This window comes from Nomascus leucogenys, chromosome 19, assembly GCF_006542625.1.
Source record: "Nomascus leucogenys isolate Asia chromosome 19, Asia_NLE_v1, whole genome shotgun sequence".
In the NCBI taxonomy this organism is placed as follows: Eukaryota; Metazoa; Chordata; class Mammalia; order Primates; family Hylobatidae; genus Nomascus; species Nomascus leucogenys.
Window position 1 is genome coordinate 75,806,953 of NC_044399.1, and position 16,824 is coordinate 75,823,776.

Here is a 16,824-nt window from a genome sequence, read left to right on the forward strand (position 1 = left end):
ACTTGCTAGGGCTGTCATTGGGACAGTCCTAGAGGGTGGTGCCAATGGATGAGTGGATGGATGGACGGTAGTCCAGGGATGATGTCCCTGTCTGTCCTGAACTGGGCCCTTCCTCCAATGAGAAGCCTTCCTGAGTGAGTATATACAGTCATCCCTTGGTATCCACAGAGAAGTAGTTCTAGGGTCCCTGGGAATGCCAAAATCCATGGATGCTCAAGTCTCTGATATAACATGGCGTAGTACTTACATATAAGCTATGCACATCCTCCCGTAGACATTAGACCATTACTAGATTATTTATGATATGTAATACAATGCAGAAGCTACAAAAATGGTTGTGATACTGTATTCTTTAGGGAATGATGACAAGAACAAAGTCTGCACATGTTCAACAGAAACATAACCATCCAATTTATTTTCTGAATATTTTCCATCTGCTGTTGCTGAATCTACAGATGCAGAGCTCCTGGATACGAGAGCCAAGCGTGCTTTGAGAGTAGGGTGGGTGAGGTTGCTAATGAGTACAGGGGAGCAGGTGTTGATCAGGAGGGCCCTGCACTGGGGCATCTGGACGTCCTGCCTCAGGACTTGAGACTCCAGTTGGACAGCACAGGCAGACTCAGCCCAGGTCAAAGCCCTCCCCTTGAAGGTTCATTTTATCCCAAGCTCTTTCTGGCCCCTGGAATTTGGCATGCCCTAGGCCCTGGGTGGAAGGACAGATGAGCCAGGTTTTAGATAACATGTCTAGAAGAGTGAGCCCCTACTGTGTGCCCGGCACTTTCCCCACAGGATCCTCTAGCTAGAATAGCCAAGGGTCATGGAGAGAAATACCCAGTTAAAATGTCAGAAATGAAAAAGCGATACCATTAGAGACGCTCAAAAGACCATTAGGTAATAGTATTAGCATTTGTATTCTGAGATCCAACAGCAGCAGTCACTTCCCTCCACCCCTATGTGTATCCCAGGACCACCCTGGGCAGGGAGGGCTGAGGTTAGGGAGCACCCATGGATGCTCTGATGCCGGCCCTGGGCCTCGGGGCTGACAGCGATGAGGAACTGGGTGCACACACGAGTGGGGCAGCCGGGCCTGGCCAGAGAAGGAACACACACGTGCACAGACATGTTTACCCACGTACACGTGTGCACGCACGTGCACAAACACATTGCACGCAGGCATGTTGACGCCTCAGGCAGCGGAGGACCCTGACTCTGGGCCCTGCTGACCCGGGCAAGGCCCCATTGTGATGCGTGCCATGACCTCAGAATGCCCCTGGTGCTTAGCACCTATCCGCTGTCCGGCCTGCCTCTGTGTTCTACGGCAGTTACACACAGGCAGTGGTGTTTGTGAGCAGCAGTTTTCTGGTTTTCTCCCTGAGGTTTTCTCCCTGAGAGGCATACATAACCCAGGCCAGCTGATCAGAATCAGGTGAGTGTGACCTGCTCTCTTCCCTCCAGGCTGACTTGGGGACAGTGGCTATGGTGCGGGCGGTGTTGGCCTCTGGGCAGCTACTGAGGAGGAGGGTCACCCCTGAGCACTCACAGGGAGCCCGTTCTACACTGCCTGTGTAGATGATTTTCTCTTTCGTCCTCACGGTGGCTTCATAGAGTGGGTGCTGTTCCCGAATGTACCCATTAGACAGGTGAGACGTCTGGGGTCAGAGAGGCAGTAACCGGCCCGAAAATGCAGACATGACCCTGGGTTTTGCTCTCAGCCCTGCTGTGTGCCGTGCTAGACGTCAGGCCTCAACCCTGTGACCTCCCTGCTCCAGATCCCAAATCTGCCCAGATTTCCAACCCGATGGGGCAGAGCCTGGCCCTGGCAGAGACACTGGGATGGATCCACTGTGGGTGGGGAGGAGGGAAGGGTCCTCAGAACACACCTGGGGCCTAAGCTGCGTCCTGATGGTCACTGTGGGACCCACTAGACACACACGGTCCCTTGTCTGGGAGTGGCGTGGGGAGCCTTCTGCCCTTGGGCAGTTGTGGAAAGTGAAGGAGCCCTGGAGGGCTGGCTGAGGGGAGACTATCTTCCCTTGTGTTCAAAGGGGTCCAGGCACTGGGCTTCTCCCCAGGTATTTCTTATTCTGTCTGGCCTCGCTTTCCTTTTGCCCTGAGTATTCTCAGGAGGGACGGTCCATCTAGATGTTCGCCAGGAGCAAGGACCCACTGTTCTTCATCAGTGACCCAGGAAAATGAAGCCCCTCTTGTAGGGACAGCTCAGAATGGTGGAGTCCACAGTCCCTCCCCGAGAGACGTGGTTTCCATGAGCGCAGTGGCTGCTTTGGAGGCAGTAGATCATTTTCATCCCTCATCCCCAAAACCAAACACACTCCCGCTCAAATGGCGTTATTCCTAAAGCAGCTTCGCTGGTTAGACGGAAGGGCCACGGTAGCCCAAGTGATGATCGAGGTAGAATGGAGCAGTCAGGAGAGATCTTGTTCCCCATAGGAAACTGGGCATCTCTGTGGCCCTGAGTATCCCAGGAGGCCGATCGTACAGAGACCTCTGGTGCCTGACCCCAGTTCGCATCCACAACCCTGGAATAGCCCATCACAGGCCCTTCACCCTTGGCAGGTGGACACCGTTCAACCTGCGGGGCAGGTATGTGCCCGTTTCATGGCATAAGGGGAAAACGGGATTCTCTGTCCAGGTCCCACTCTTCTCGAGTCCTTGGGAAGATGCTCACCCCTGCTTGTGGCTTCAGACTGCAGAGACCCATGGAGGTGTGGGCCATTTTTACCAGAGTGCAGTGGTGGAATGAAGGTTACACAACCAACCACATCTGGGAGCCCGGTGGGAGTGGTTCAGGTGTTCTCCGAAGCTGTCGGGTACAGTGTAACCTTTAGCCAATTTTGTCTCACAGGATGAACGTGGTGGAGGATGTGGATAGTTGGCGGGCGCAGGAGCGAGAGGACATCATCAGGAAACATGAACAGGTACAGTTCGGTCTGCTTCTTGGAGGAGGCCTCTTCCAGTGCGCCCTGGTCAAAGGGTCCTGGGTTCCCTAGGAGCACAGGCAGGGACAGGTGGCCAATACCCCCAGGCCATTGCACCCTTTACCTTGGACCCCTCACCAAGGCTCCCTCTGGGTTACAGGGGCACCGAGCTGGGCTGCCAGAGGACAAGGGGCCTGTGCTTGTTGGAATCTTCGAAAACATTGATCGCTTTGGGATTGTGCAGTGAGTCCTCTGTGCTCCCCTCACCCCTAAAGCATCTGTCTCAGCTCAGGGATGGGTTTGTTTTAGAAAGGCCTTTCTGACACAGGACATGTCTCGCCAGCTCGGGTCAACCTCCTTTCCAGGGTCAGAACTCCCCCTGGCTCCCCTGCACGTCCAGCCCGAGGTTGTTGTTAGGCCAGAGGTGCAAGGCCCATCTAGGGAGCCAGTGAGAATGGAGACTGGGCTAGGTCAGGCCCCTGGGCTCTCAGCAGTTCTGTCGGCAAGTTAGCACAAGAGGAGCGGGGCAGCCTGAGGGTCTGGCCCTGTCTACCAGGAGACAACCCCAGTGAGATCCAAGGGTTGTGGCCACAGGGTGAGGAGACACCTGGCCCAGCCTCGGGGCTGTTGTCCAGCAGGTCTCTCAGAGCCCACCTGCCCCTGTCCTCCCCCATTTCCCTAGAGCTACAGCCCTCACTGTCCCCATGGGGAAGGGGGAAAGGTGTGGGGACAGTGGGGGCTTTGGCCCTAAGAGAATGGGGGAGAACACGGGCAGGGCCCCACTCTGGGCATCTCAGGGTGAGGCCGGGGAGGCAGCAGGGCTTGTGACTAAAGACCCTGGGTCTGGTGCTGGGAAGGGATCTGGGGCCAGGTAAGAGGAGCCCAGCCTGGAGCCCATCCCTCAGGGATCAGAGGATGGAGAGACAGCGGATCCCGGGGGAAGTAGGGTGGGAGGGAGCTGATGAGCCGTGCCACTTCTGAAACGCAGGGTGTGTGGCTCAGATGCAGGGAGAGGCAGGTGGATGCTGGGAGGTCAGAGCCTGCAAGAGCCTTGGGGCTGTCAAGTGGGATGGGCCCCTGGTGCACCCAGAGTACACCGGGCAGGTCTCAGGGCAGGCTCCCTTGACCCTGGCGGGGTGATGTGGTCGGTCCCTGAGGGATTCCTGTCAGGGCCCGGTCGCCACCCTGGGCGGCCCCCCTCCCATCTCAGGGCTGACCTTTCTCAGCTCCAGCAGAAAGCACCACCTCAAGTCCAGGATGGGCAGCCCCATTGTGCAGCCTGACCACCCCCCACGCCAGGGGCCCCAGTAACCCCAGCCAGGCTGTCCCTGCACTCCTTCTTCTCCCAGGTCCTGCCCCTCCTGGGAGTCAGCCCCACAGGAAGGCCCTTGTCCTCCCTTCCCTGTGCCTTCTCCCGGGCTGAGCCCTGAGCTGGGTAGGGACAGAGCCAGTCCTTTCTGGGGGTTGGCTCCCAGGCTGGGGCGGCTCCAGGCCCTGTGCAGGTCCTCAGCTGCCTGGGTTGCCTTACAGTGAGACGGAGCTGCCTCCTCTGACTGCGCGGGAGGCAAAGGTAAGAGCCTGATGCATGGAGGGGCTGGTCCAGGGACGTAGGACTGGGCGGGTGGTCAGTGAGGCAGAGGAAGCAGCTGGCCTGGGCGGTGGCGGGTGAGGGCAACACTCTGTCACTGGGAGGGGCAGCAGAGACCTGACCCCAGGTTGATTTAACTTTGGCAGTTTGATACAATTCCAAAGTGAGAACCACAGTCCTGGCTTGGGGGTGGCTGCCCGCTTGTGTCAGGACCCCACCTAGAGGCTGGGACCTAAGACTGGTGTGTCTGTGGCTGAGGATGGCACATCCCGGGGTCCCAAAGCCAGCCCACTGGTGTTCATTTGCTCAAAGGCTCTCAGCCCTTAGGGTCTGCCCTTCCCTGGCTCCTTCCAGCTGGGTCCCACCAGGGCTCCAGAGCCCAAGACCCAGCATCCACGGGCAGCTCTGGGAAGCCCGGCAGCTCCACTAACTCCAACATTCCTCATTTGACAGCGAATTCGGCGGGAGACAAGGAGAAACAGCAAGTGGCTGGAGATGCTGGGCAAATGGGAGATGTACAAGAACAGCGAAAAGGTAATGTGGGGAGGGAGAGGCCCCCGGAAGCACTCTCTGCAGAGACAGGGGACAGGCACCCATGGCTGTGGCCTGGCACCGTCAGCCTCTCAGAGGGCGCATGGCACACTGTCCTCGCCCAGAGGACTGCAGGCCTGGTCGCCAGTTTTCCTGCCTATTCGTGCAAGCGTCACCTTGCTGGGAGGGAATCTGAATCTAGGGCTGGGACCACCTGGAGCTGAAGGCTAGGGATGCCCTGGTGACCCGAAGGAAGAAAAAGGTTCAGATCAGAGTTTGACTCTGAGTGTCCATCCACTCTTTCAGTCCTGGGAAGGGAGACCCTGTCCCAGCTCGATCTCACCTCTACTGAGGAATCATGGGGCCAAAACCGACAATTCCCAGAATCCCCGGGCTCTGGTCCTCACTGGGGTCACCCCGTGGCCTGTAACACCAGACTGTTTTCTGCCCACAGCTCATAGGTCGCACATACAAGGGATTCCCAGGAACATCCGGGCCGGCATGGTCAGTCCTCCTGAACGTTCAGGAAATCAAATCAAAAAACCCGGCAAATACAAGGTACCTCAGCCAGAGCACAACAAACGGGACAGGCCGTGTCAGGGGCCCAGGTCTCCAGCTGGAGGGAACATCAAACCCACCCTGGGGGGCATGGGGGAGGATGGTCAGATGCACATCCTGGGCATGGACGGTGGCATAGTCACCACAGACAGACTCGGCTCTGGTGACCCTCCCTGGCTTCAATAACAAGCCAAAAAGCAGCTTTCTGCAGAAGGAAACCTTCCTTCCCGAAGTGCTGACCGTGGGCTGACTGCCATTTGGGGCAGGGAGTCTTCCATGTGTTCTGAGGCTGCTTCCTCCTCTTGGCCCTGCCCTACAGCTCATGAAGGAGAAGGGCAGAGGTCATCTGAACACATCCATCAGATCGACCGGGATGTTAGCAGGACTCCCCAGAAGCATGTCTTCTTCAGGCGTCGATATGGAGCCAAGTAAGCCTACGAGAGCCACAGGGTCCCAGCGGAGATGGGGTGAATGAGAGGGATGGGGACTTCCCCGGAGCAGAAGCCAGGGTCACCCAGGAGGGATGACAGAGCCCCAAGAGCTCTCCTGGCCCAGGGAGCAGCCGGCACCATGAACCGAGCACCTCCCTGGTTCCAAGCCCTGGGCCAGGCTGGAACATGTGGGGCCAGAGCCCAGGAGGATCCTGAGGAGACAGAAGACAGCAAAGAAAATCATGCACAATGGTGAAAGGTGCTCTCCCTGACCCACGGGGACCCGTGGTAGGACCCACGGGAGGGTGGCAGGATGGAGGGCCCATGAGCCTACCCAGACAACACTGACAGCACCAAACGCTGGGAGAATTATGGGTCCTGGAAACTCTCATCCAGGTCTGCTGGGAACATGACACGGCACAGCCACGTTGGCAGCCAGTTGGGCAGTGGCTCACAAAGCTCAATGGACTTGAACCAAGTGTCCCCAAGGTGTCACAGATATTGAACCCACTGATTTGGAAACTGACATCCACATGAAACCTGCATGCCAGGTTCACTGCTTGATTCACCGTCACTCACACACCGAGCCTTCGGGGACGGCCTTCAACACGTCATGGGGAGAGCAAGGCTGGTCCTCCCTTCAAACGGAAGACCCAGCGAGAAAAGGGAACGAGCCAGTGATGCCCGCACAACGTGGGTGGATCCTAGATGCATTTTGCTAAGGGAAAGAAGCCAGACCCAATAAGCTACCACAGTAGCATTCCCATTCCTAGGCCATTCTGGAAAAGGCCAAACCACAGGAACTGAGAAGCAGTCTGGGTGGCCAGGGGCTGACGAATTGGGGAGAGGCTGGGTGCATAGGGGCCACTCTGGAGACTTGGAGGATGAAGGAGTCACTCCAGGAGGGGCTGGAGCGGTGGCCGGGAGACTCTGCACATTGGTTTGGAACTGTGGAGGAACTGTACACCCAGAGACTGAACTGGCGTGTGTGCAAACTGGAAAAAAAAAAAAATCATTCGGAGTGAAATGGATCGGTCAACTCACTGTACAACTGGGCTATTTGCATGTCACGGATGTGGATTTTACTGAAACATTTCTTCAACAGTCTCAGGTCCTGAAGAGCTCACTGCTTTTCTGGTGAATCATCTGAACGTGAAATGGGATTTGTTGTTAGGATTTGTAGACAAAGTGAAACAAACAGCATCTGCACAAACCAAACCATAGCCCCCTTTCTCTGTTTCCTAGGCAGCGGGAACTCTTCTACATACTCCTGGCATATGCGGAGTATAACCCGGTGAGTATTCCCGGCAGTGAGGTTCCCGGGCCGTATTTCCATATTCACAGGAGTGGGTGTCTGGTGGGGGTGTCGTTGCTTCTTTTAAAGTTAGTATTTGTGACCCACCAGGTTATAGGAGGTAGAATTCCAGCTCCCCGCTGGCATAAACCTCCAAGCAAGGGGGTGGTGTCAAGGGGTCAAGCTGAGACACAAAGGAGTTGGGGCCTGGACTCCTGGTGTCACCTGGGCCTGACCACCACTTCTCAGAACACGAAATGACGCCCTCCTCCTGGGGCTGCCCCAAAGCCTGGGAGCTTGGCACGTCACACGCAGGATGGTGGTCTCAGGAGACATTTTGGACAAGGTGCTGAAGTGCCTGATGGACTTGGCTCTTGTCATGAAATGAATTTGCATCCTGAGGAAGCCTCTTCTTCAGAGGAAGCTTGTCCAGTCACCTCTGCCCTCTCCAATGACATGAGTCCTCCCAGGTGACCTCAGCCCTCCCAGCTGATGTCCTTCCATGGTGACCCTGGCTCTTGCAGGAGGTGGGCTACTGCAGGAACCTGAGCCACATCGCCGCCTTGTTCCTCCTGTATCTGCCTGAGGAGGACGCATTCTGGGCCCTGGTGCAGCTGCTGGCCAGTGAGAGGCACTCCCTGCAGGGTAGGTGAACAGCTGCCCCTGGGGCCTCACGGAGCCAGACCCGGGGACGGCCACTGTGGCCAGGTGATCTCGGCTTTCAGCCAAGGCACCCTCCTTGTGTCGCCAGCTCGTTGGGAGCCTTTAGGACGTCTCTGCTGAGGGTCCCACAGGAGTCTGCAGCTGGCCCCCCACAGCCCAAGTCAGACACCTTTCAACCCCATCAGCAGAGGGCATCTCATCCTCCCCTGGCCACCCTCTGTGTCCCGGAGCCACGCCCTCCGGCTCTGATTCTGTGCAGCTGACTCTCCCCTCCCTGAGAGTCCTCCTGCCCTCCAGCTGCCGGGGCTCCCGCTGCCCTTGGTGCGCACGAATGGGCCGACCAAGCCCAGGTGGCAGCATCTCGCCATCCCGTGTCCCCTGGCCCGACCCCACTTCCAGGAGATGACCAGGAAGCCCAGTACCCACACTGTTCTGGCTGCCCTGTTGTGGCCTCAAAGTCAGGCTTGCCCCTTCTGCACCCTGGCCCAGGAGGCCTCCAGGGGAACCTCCAGCCAGGCTCCAGGGGATGTTCCCGCCCCACCTCCCCAGGGTAAAGGCCGAAAGGTGGGGTCACCAGATGGGAGGGTGGGAGGCCTTCGGGTTTGGGGGCCTCTCAAGCTGCCCAGCTCTTGCAGCTGATGGCTCCACATCTTGGGGGAAGGCTCTGATTTCATGATGGGCTGGGGGCTTCTCAGGATTCCACAGCCCAAATGGCGGGACAGTCCAGGGGCTCCAAGACCATCAGGAGCATGTGGTACCCACGTCACAACCCAAGACCATGTGGCATCTGGTGAGTTTATGGTCCCCTCGGCTCTTCCCCAGAGGCCCTGCATCCCATGGGGCTGGAGGAGCAGGGGGGCTGGAGCCCCTCGTGGGGCTGGTGACTGGCTGAGTCCCAGCCAGGGCCTGACCTGGGATGCCGGGTTCTCCATGGGCTGGGAGTTGGTTTCCTTTCCTGCCCTGGAGGAGACAGAGGCACAGGGATGGGGCCCCAGCTCCCGCAGAGCAGGGCAAAGGGCAGTGTGTCCACCGAGAGTGTGGGAAGGGGACGGTGTCGCGGGGAGCCCTGGACACTGCCCAGTGTTCTGCACTAGGCATAGGTTCTTCAGAGGCCCTGGAAGAGGGAGGTTTTTAGGGCAGCCCAGTGGCCTGAGCACCTCTGTTGCTCCCATCAGGACCAGGACATAGACGCTGGTCTATGCGGGCAGCATCTCTCGTTAGGCTGGCTTCTCCGGACGTTAATGAAGGTAAGGCGGCATAGGGAGACCCTGGCTCAGGGACCCTCGTTGCCCTGCAGTGCCCTGCTTCCTCAGTCCGGCAGTCTGGCTCACCCCCAGCGCACAGGAGGCTCAGGCGGGTCCCCGAAGGACACGCAAGCAAAACCCTCTGCCCAAGAGGGGTCATCCCAGGGCAGTGGCTGGGGCTCAGGCCCAGCCTCATGGGCAGACTGGGCCAGGACCCGACTTGAGAGGGCTCAGGGAAGCCTCAAGCGCTGGGCAAGCCCCTCTCTCCAGGAGCCACATCTCCACTCATATGAGTGCCCCCCATGAGGAGCTGCAAGACCTTGCCTGACCCAGCTCCTGGAGGGCCCAGGCGACGCTCATGGGGAAGGCCACTGACTCTGGGGACTGAAACCCCAATGGGCACAGCTCAAGCCAGCAGCCCCAACCTGGAAGGGCCAGGTTCTCCCACGCCTGCTGTCTCCACAGATCTCTCTCGGGCTGACCCTGCGCCTGTGGGACGTTTACCTGCTACAAGGAAAAGAAGCACTGATGCACATGACCAGCATTGCATTTGAGGTGCAGAAGAGTAAGTCTACGTGTGCCTAATGGGGCCTGGGGAGCCCCGGGGTCAGACCCCGACTGGCCCAAGGGCAGCTTCCTCACACTGTCCTCACGGTCCCCTGTTCTGGCTCAGAGGGAGGTCTGGCCAGGTGGGCCGGGAAGGGCACTGTGACAGCGAGCCCATCCCCCACATGACCCAGATGAAAGTCAGGAGTGTGGCGGGCACTTCCCTGCCCAGGTCGCCCCCAGTCACAGCCTCCTGTGCACATCTGGACCCCTGGGGTGGCCACAAAAGGATCCAGCACCACCCAGTGAGAGGCTGAAGTGGCCACGGGGTATGGGCTGGCCCCCTGCCAGGGAACTCTTCTGGCCTGATGTGCACCCTGTCCCTAGAGCGCCTCAAGGAGACCAGTTCCGGCCTGTGCGCATGCATCGCGAGCCATTTCTGCCATCACTGGGCCAGGGATGATGACACGGTGCTCAAGCACCTCAGGGCCTCTGTGAACAAACGAGGGAGGAAGCAAGCGGACCTGCCACCCCCAGGTGGGCTCCAGTGCCGTGTCCCCTCCCATGTCACCCTCTGGGGCAGTCAATAGTGGGGGAGTGCCTGGGACCCACAATCCTACTACCTGGGCCTTCCTCTTCACCTTTTCTTCCTCCTCTTCCTCCTGGACTCTAAGAAAGTACAGGAGGCCCACCGGTCCTCAGGGCAGGCGCTCAGTGCCTGTGTACTGGACGTGTGGTGCACGCAGGAGGGGGATGTGAGCAAGACCCTCCCTCAAGCCCCCCCACTTTCCACGCTCTCCCCCTCACAGGGCCCTCAAAGTTACTAGAGGAGCCAGACCCATTTGTGGGAGACCCTGCCTCTCCCTGCAAGCACCCACAGCCTCAGAGAGCAGCAGAGGCCCCTCACTCCTGCACGCTCCACCAAGGTTGCCAGGACAACAAGCCTTAAGCCAGGGAGACAAGGGAATTGGGGGTCCCTGACCCCCAGAGCATTCAGGGAGAGGGCACAGGCGGGACCCCGGGCCCAGAGCCAGAGCCAAGAATTCAGCCCGATGTGGGAACAGTCAGTCCTGGCATGGACTGGGCAGCCCAGGAGGGCAGAGGGTGACCCATGTCCGGGCCCAAAAACCCACTGCAGAGACGGGTCCCCATGTGAGGTGGCAAGGGGCTGGGTGACATCCAAGGACCCTCCCATCTGAGTTCTGACTGGGGGCTGTATCTCAGGCCCAACAGCCCTGGGACGAATGTGTGTGGCAGGAAACCCACAGCCAGTCCCAACCCTGGGGGCAGTCCCAGGAGCCACCCGCCATGCCACGACAGCTTCCCCACGCCAGGCAGCACACACCCCCCCCTCTGGGATCAGCAGACTACAGGCTTGTCCTCAGTGTCAGGCCACGGGGGCCACAGAGAGACCCCGAGGACTACAGAGATGCAGGCAGGTGGGGCCCAGCCCGGAAAGGCCTGCATGGGCTCCCTGGAGACGCTGACCACGTCTGTTTTCCTTTCAGCCAAAGCCGAGCAAGGGTCCTCGGCACCCAGGCCTGTGCCAGCTTCACGTGGTGGCAAGACCCTCTGCAAGGGGGACAGGCAGGCCCCTCCAGGCCCACCAGGCCAGTTCCAGCAGCCCATTTGGTCAGCTTCCCTGCCAAGGGCACCTCGTTCTTCCACACCCCGTCCTGGTGGGGCTGTCTGGGAAGACACCTACCCTGTGGGCACTCAGTGTGTGCTCAGCCCGGCCCTGGCTCAGGGAGGACCTCAGGGTTCCTGGAGACTGCTGCGGTGGAACTCCATGCCCTGTCTCCCGACGGACCTGGATGTAGGGGACCCTTGGTTTCTCCATTATGATTTCCAACAGAGCTGCAGGGTCCGTGCCATATCCCAGGAGGACCAGCTGGCCACCTGCCGGCAGGCTGAACACTCTGCCGACGGAGTGAGATTGGCTTTCGCCGAACTGAACAACGTGGCCATGGACTTCCGGGCCCTGCAGTGCACCCAGCACTGATTCCGACCAGGACACCTCCTTCTCAGCGAGGGACGAGGAGCAGTGCACTCCCACCTCAGGGCCTTATTATTTAGTTAATAGGATTGTACTCATGTTACATTTCTCAATTTTTTTTAAGAGATAAACTCTCACTCTGTCACCCAGGCTGGAGTGCGGTGGTGCAATCATGGCTCACTGCTTCCTGGAACTCATGGGCTCCAGCAATCCTCCTGCCTCAGCCTCCTGACTAGGTGGGACTATAGGCACACACCACCGTGCCTGGCTAATTTCTTTGACTTTTCTCTAGAGACAGGGTCCACCCATGTTTCCCAGGCTGGTCTCAGACTTCTAGACTCAAGTGAACCTGAACCTCCCGCCTCGACCTCTCAAATTGCTGGGATTACAGGTGTGAGCCACCACACCCAGCCTGAATTTCTTATGTGCCATGCTACTACAAAACATCATTAGGGCTTCCTTCCCCTCCCTCCTCCCTCCCTCCCTCCCTCCCTTCCTTCCTTCCGTCCCTCCTTCCCTCCTTCCCTCCCTCCCTCCCTCCCTCTGTGGCCCCCGCTGCAGTAAACTCCCTGGGAAGAAGTGAGGAGCGCCTCTGCCCGGCCACCCATCTCTGGGATGTGAGGAGCGCCTCTGCCCGGCCGCCCCGTCTGGGAAGTGAGGAGCGCCTCTGCCCGGCCACCCCGTCTAGGAAGTGAGGAGCATCTCTGCCCGGCCGCCCCATCTGGGAAGAAGTGAGGAGCGCCTCTGCCCGGCCGCCCCATCTGGGAAGTGAGGAGCACCTCTGCCCGGCCGCCCCGTCTTGGAAGTGAAGAGCCCCTCTGCCCGGCCGCCACCCCATCTAGGAAGTGAGGAGCGCCTCTGCCCGGCCGCCCCGTCTGTGAAGAAGTGAGGAGCGCCTCTGCCCGGCCGCTCCGTCTGGGAAGTGAGGAGCGCCTCTGCGCAGCCGCCCCATGTGGGAAGTGAGGGGCGCCTCTGCCCGGCCGCCCTTCTGGGATGTGAGGGGCGCCTCTGCCCGGCCGCCCCGTCTGGGAAGTGAGGAGCACCTCTGCGCAGCCGCCCCATCTGGGAAGTGAGGGGCGCCTCTGCCCAGCCGCCCCTTCTGGGATGTGAGGGGCGCCTCTGCCCGGCCGCCCGTCTGGGAAGTGAGGAGCGCCTCTGCCCGGCCGCCACCCCATCTAGGAAGTGAGGAGCATCTCTGCCCAGCCGCCCCATCTGGGAAGAAGTGAGGAGCGCCTCTGCCCGGCCACCCCGTCTGGGAGTGAGGAGCCTCTGCCCGGCCGCCCCTTCTGGGATGTGAGGAGCGCCTCTGCCCGGCCACCCTCTGGGAGGAGGGGGGGGGGGGGGGGGCGCCTGCCGGCCGCCCGTCTGTGAAGAAGTGAGGAGCGCCTCTGCCCGGCCGCCCCTCTGGGAAGTGAGGAGCGCCTCTGCCCCGCCCCGTCTGGAAGTGAGGAGCCTCTGCCCGGCCGCCCTCTGGGAAGTGAGGAGCGCCTCTGCCCGGCGCCCCGTCTGGGAAGTGAGGAGCGCCTCTGCCCGCCGCCCCATCTGGGAAGTGAGGAGCGCCTCTGCCCGGCCGCCCCGTCTGGGAAGTGAGGAGCGCCTCTGCCCGGCCGCCCCGTCTGGGAAGTGAGGAGCGCCTGGGGCCCGGGAGGGAGCGCCTCTGCCCGGCCGCCCCGTCTGGTGAGATGGTGGAGGAGCGCCTCTGCCCGGCCCCCCCCGCCTCTGCCCGCCGCCCCGTCTGGGAAGTGAGGAGGCAGCCGCCCTCTGCCCCGGCCGCCCCGTCTGGGAAGTGAGGAGCGCCTCTGCCCGGCCCCCCGTCTGTGAAGAAGTGAGGAGCGCCTCTGCCCGGCCGCCCCGTCTGGGAAGTGAGGAGCGCCTCTGCCCGGCCGCCCCGTCTGGGAAGTGAGGAGCGCCTCTGCCCGGCCGCCCCGTCTGTGAAGAAGTGAGGAGCGCCTCTGCCTGGCCGCCCCGTCTGGGATGTGGGGAGCACCTCTGCCCGGCTGCCCCGTCTTGGAAGTGAAGAGCCCTCTGCCCGGCCCCACCCCATCTAGGAAGTGAGGAGCGTCTATGCCCGGCCGCCCCGTCTGTGAAGAAGTGAGGAGCACCTCTGCCCAGCCGCCCCGTCTGGAAGTGAGGAGCGCCTCTGCCCGGCCGCCCCGTCTGGGAAGTGAGGAGCACCTCTGCCTGGCCGCCCCGTCTGGGATGTGGGGAGCGCCTCTGCCCGGCTGCCCCGTCTGGGAGGTCTACCACAGAGCCAGAAGCAATGTGGGGGCTGGACGTGGTGGCTCACGCCTGTGGTCCCAGTACTCTGGGAGGCTCAGGCGGGTTGATCACTTGAGGCTAGGAGCTCGAGACCAGCCTGGCCAACATGGCGAAACATATGAAAAATACAACTGTCAAACCAACCAACGAACCAAGCGACAACAAAACAGGTCTACCCTGGAGTCATACTCTAATTTTTTCTATTTTCCTCCCTTTCTGATCCTTTATCCCACTTTCTTTTTCTTCCTCTTCCTTCTCCTTCTTCTTTGTCAAATAGAGGATTGAGTTATTATCATTGATCCATACAAAGTCCCTCTCTCATTTATTTTCTTTAATTCCCACCCCCCATTTCTATTCCCCGTCTTCCCATGTGCAACCTTCCTAATATGTTTGATATGCATCTTTTTGTTAGTATGTACTTTTAGAAAATGTTTGTTTTGTGTGCAAAAATAAATAAATAAATAAATAAATAAAAATAAAATAAAATAAAAATAAACCGTCATTATGAGGGGAAGTTGGATGGAAGGTGCAGGACGACGCTGTAGTGCCTTTACAATATTTCTGTATATTTAAAATCATTTCAACAGGAAACATTTATTTCAAAACGTGAAGGTTTTGACGACACCATGAGCCTGCCTTTGTACTTTAAATTCATGGAAGGAGAACCACCTTCACGTTTTGAAATAAATGTTTCCTGTTGAAATGATTTTAGATATACAGAAATATTGTAAAGGCAGGCCGGGCGTGGTGGCTCATGCTTGTAATCCCAGCACTTTGGGAGGCCGAGGCGGGTGGATCACGAGGTCAGGAGATCGAGACCACGGTGAAACCCCGTCTCTACTAAAAATACAAAAAATTAGCCGGGTGTGCCGGGCGCGGTGGCTCACGCTTGTAATCCCAGCACTTTGGGAGGCTGAGGCGGGCGGATCACGAGGTCAAGAGATCGAGACCACGGTGAAACCCCGTCTCTACTAAAAATACAAAAAATTAGCCGGGTGTGCCGGGCGCGGTGGCTCACGCTTGTAATCCCAGCACTTTGGGAGGCTGAGGCGGGCGGATCACGAGGTCAGGAGATCGAGACCACGGTGAAACCCCGTCTCTACTAAAAATACAAAAAATTAGCCGGGTGTGCCGGGCGCGGTGGCTCACGCTTGTAATCCCAGCACTTTGGGAGGCTGAGGCGGGCGGATCACGAGGTCAAGAGATCGAGACCACGGTGAAACCCCGTCTCTACTAAAAATACAAAAAATTAGCCGGGCGTGGTGGTGGGCGCCTGTAGTCCCAGCTACTCAGAGAGGCTGAGGCAGGAGAATGGCGTGAACCCGGGAGGTGGAGCTTGCAGTGAGCCGAGATTGCGCCACTGCACTCCAGCCTGGGCGACAGAGCGAGACTCTGTCTCAAAAAAAAAAAGAAATATTGTAAAGGCACTACAGCGTCCTCCTACACCTTCCATCCTGCTGCCCCTAATAATGATGTTTTGTAGTAGCATGGCACATAAGAAATGAAGGCCGGGTGTGGTGGCTCACACCTGTAATCCCAGCAATTTGAGAGGTCGAGGCGGGAGGTTCAGGTTCACTTGAGTCTAGAAGTCTGAGACCAGCCTGGGAAACATGGGTGGACCCTGTCTCTAGAGAAAAGTCAGAGAAATTAGCCAGGCACGGTGGCGTGTGCCTATAGTCCCACCTAGTCAGGAGGCTGAGGCAGGAGGATTGCTGGAGCCCATGAGTTCCAGGAAGCAGTGAGCCATGATTGCACCACTGCACTCCAGCCTGGGTGACAGAGTGAGACTTTATCTCTTAAAAAAAAATTAAGAAGGCCGGGCGCGGTGGCTCACGCTTGTAATCCCAGCACTTTGGGAGGCCGAGGCGGGCGGATCACGAGGTCAGGAGATCGAGACCACGGTGAAACCCCGTCTCTACTAAAAATACAAAAATATTAGCCGGGCGTGGTGGCGGGCGCCTGTAGTCCCAGCTACTCGGAGAGGCTGAGGCAGGAGAATGGCATGAACCCGGGAGGCGGAGCTTGCAGTGAGCCGAGATTGCGCCACTGCACTCCAGCCTGGGTGACGGAGCGAGACTCCGTCTCAAAAAACAAACAAACAAACAAAAAAAAACACTTTATGAACTGGGCCACAGGTTTGCATGAGGCTTGTCAGTGGACCTCCAGGATGAAGACCAAAGTAATTGTGCACTTTCTAGTGGAATAATTGACACTTAAGATCTTATTTATTTATCAAAAGACTGCTGTGAGGTATGAATTCTTAACCCCAATTTGCAGAAACTGAGACTTTGCCTGACACCACAGAGCTAGGAAAAAGTGGGCATAAGATCCTCACCAAGTCTGACTTCCAAAGGAAGATTTGAAAAGAAACCTCCTTGCTACCTGCCAAATCTCTGTAGAGCCAGCAGTCATGTTCACACATCAAACAGGACAATGACAATAGCACCAGGAATAGCTACTCCTGGTCAGATGCCCTCATGAGCTCAACTCCGCAGGATGGGGACACCGGGCCCTGCCTAGGGGAAAGGAAGGGGGTTTGTAGGGGAAGCCCAGCCAGCCAAGCAACCAGAGATGGGAAAAACCCATTGGGAAGAACTTGCTTGCTCTAGCTGGGCTTTGCAAAACACAGGAAAAGATGAGTCTGCACAGACAGAAATGGTCTAGAATGGCTGAATGTTTCATGTAGAAATTTTATTTTATGATTAATACACTTGTGCCATTTCTTAGAATCATGTGCTTGTTTAATTCTAGTCTATCAAGTGATAATTTTGTTGATAT

At 58.3% G+C, this 16,824-nt stretch overlaps 1 protein-coding gene across 1 annotated transcript; it reads left to right on the plus strand.

The window, feature by feature from the left end:
- Positions 1-1,175: 1,175 nt before the first annotated feature.
- Positions 1,176-11,965, plus strand: LOC115831460 (TBC1 domain family member 3I-like). The gene is made up of 14 exons (XM_030799539.1): positions 1,176-1,426; positions 2,864-2,936; positions 3,097-3,179; positions 4,467-4,506; positions 4,978-5,058; positions 5,510-5,627; positions 5,945-6,041; positions 7,290-7,338; positions 7,863-7,983; positions 8,697-8,791; positions 9,177-9,248; positions 9,711-9,810; positions 10,179-10,328; positions 11,300-11,965. The coding sequence occupies exons 1-14, from the start codon at positions 1,245-1,247 to the stop codon at positions 11,791-11,793; spliced, it is 1,755 nt and encodes a 584-aa protein (XP_030655399.1). The 5' UTR covers positions 1,176-1,244; the 3' UTR covers positions 11,794-11,965.
- Positions 11,966-16,824: the final 4,859 nt, after the last annotated feature.

Bases quoted from the DNA above. Each gene is read 5' to 3' on its own strand.
- LOC115831460 (XM_030799539.1), top strand. From the start codon at position 1,245: ATGCGTGCCATGACCTCAGAATGCCCCTGGTGCTTAGCACCTATCCGC. The intron at 4,507-4,977 runs GTAAGAGCCTGA...CTCATTTGACAG, and splicing joins TGACTGCGCGGGAGGCAAAG to CGAATTCGGCGGGAGACAAG. The intron at 5,628-5,944 runs GCACAACAAACG...CTCATGAAGGAG, and splicing joins TACAAGGTACCTCAGCCAGA to AAGGGCAGAGGTCATCTGAA.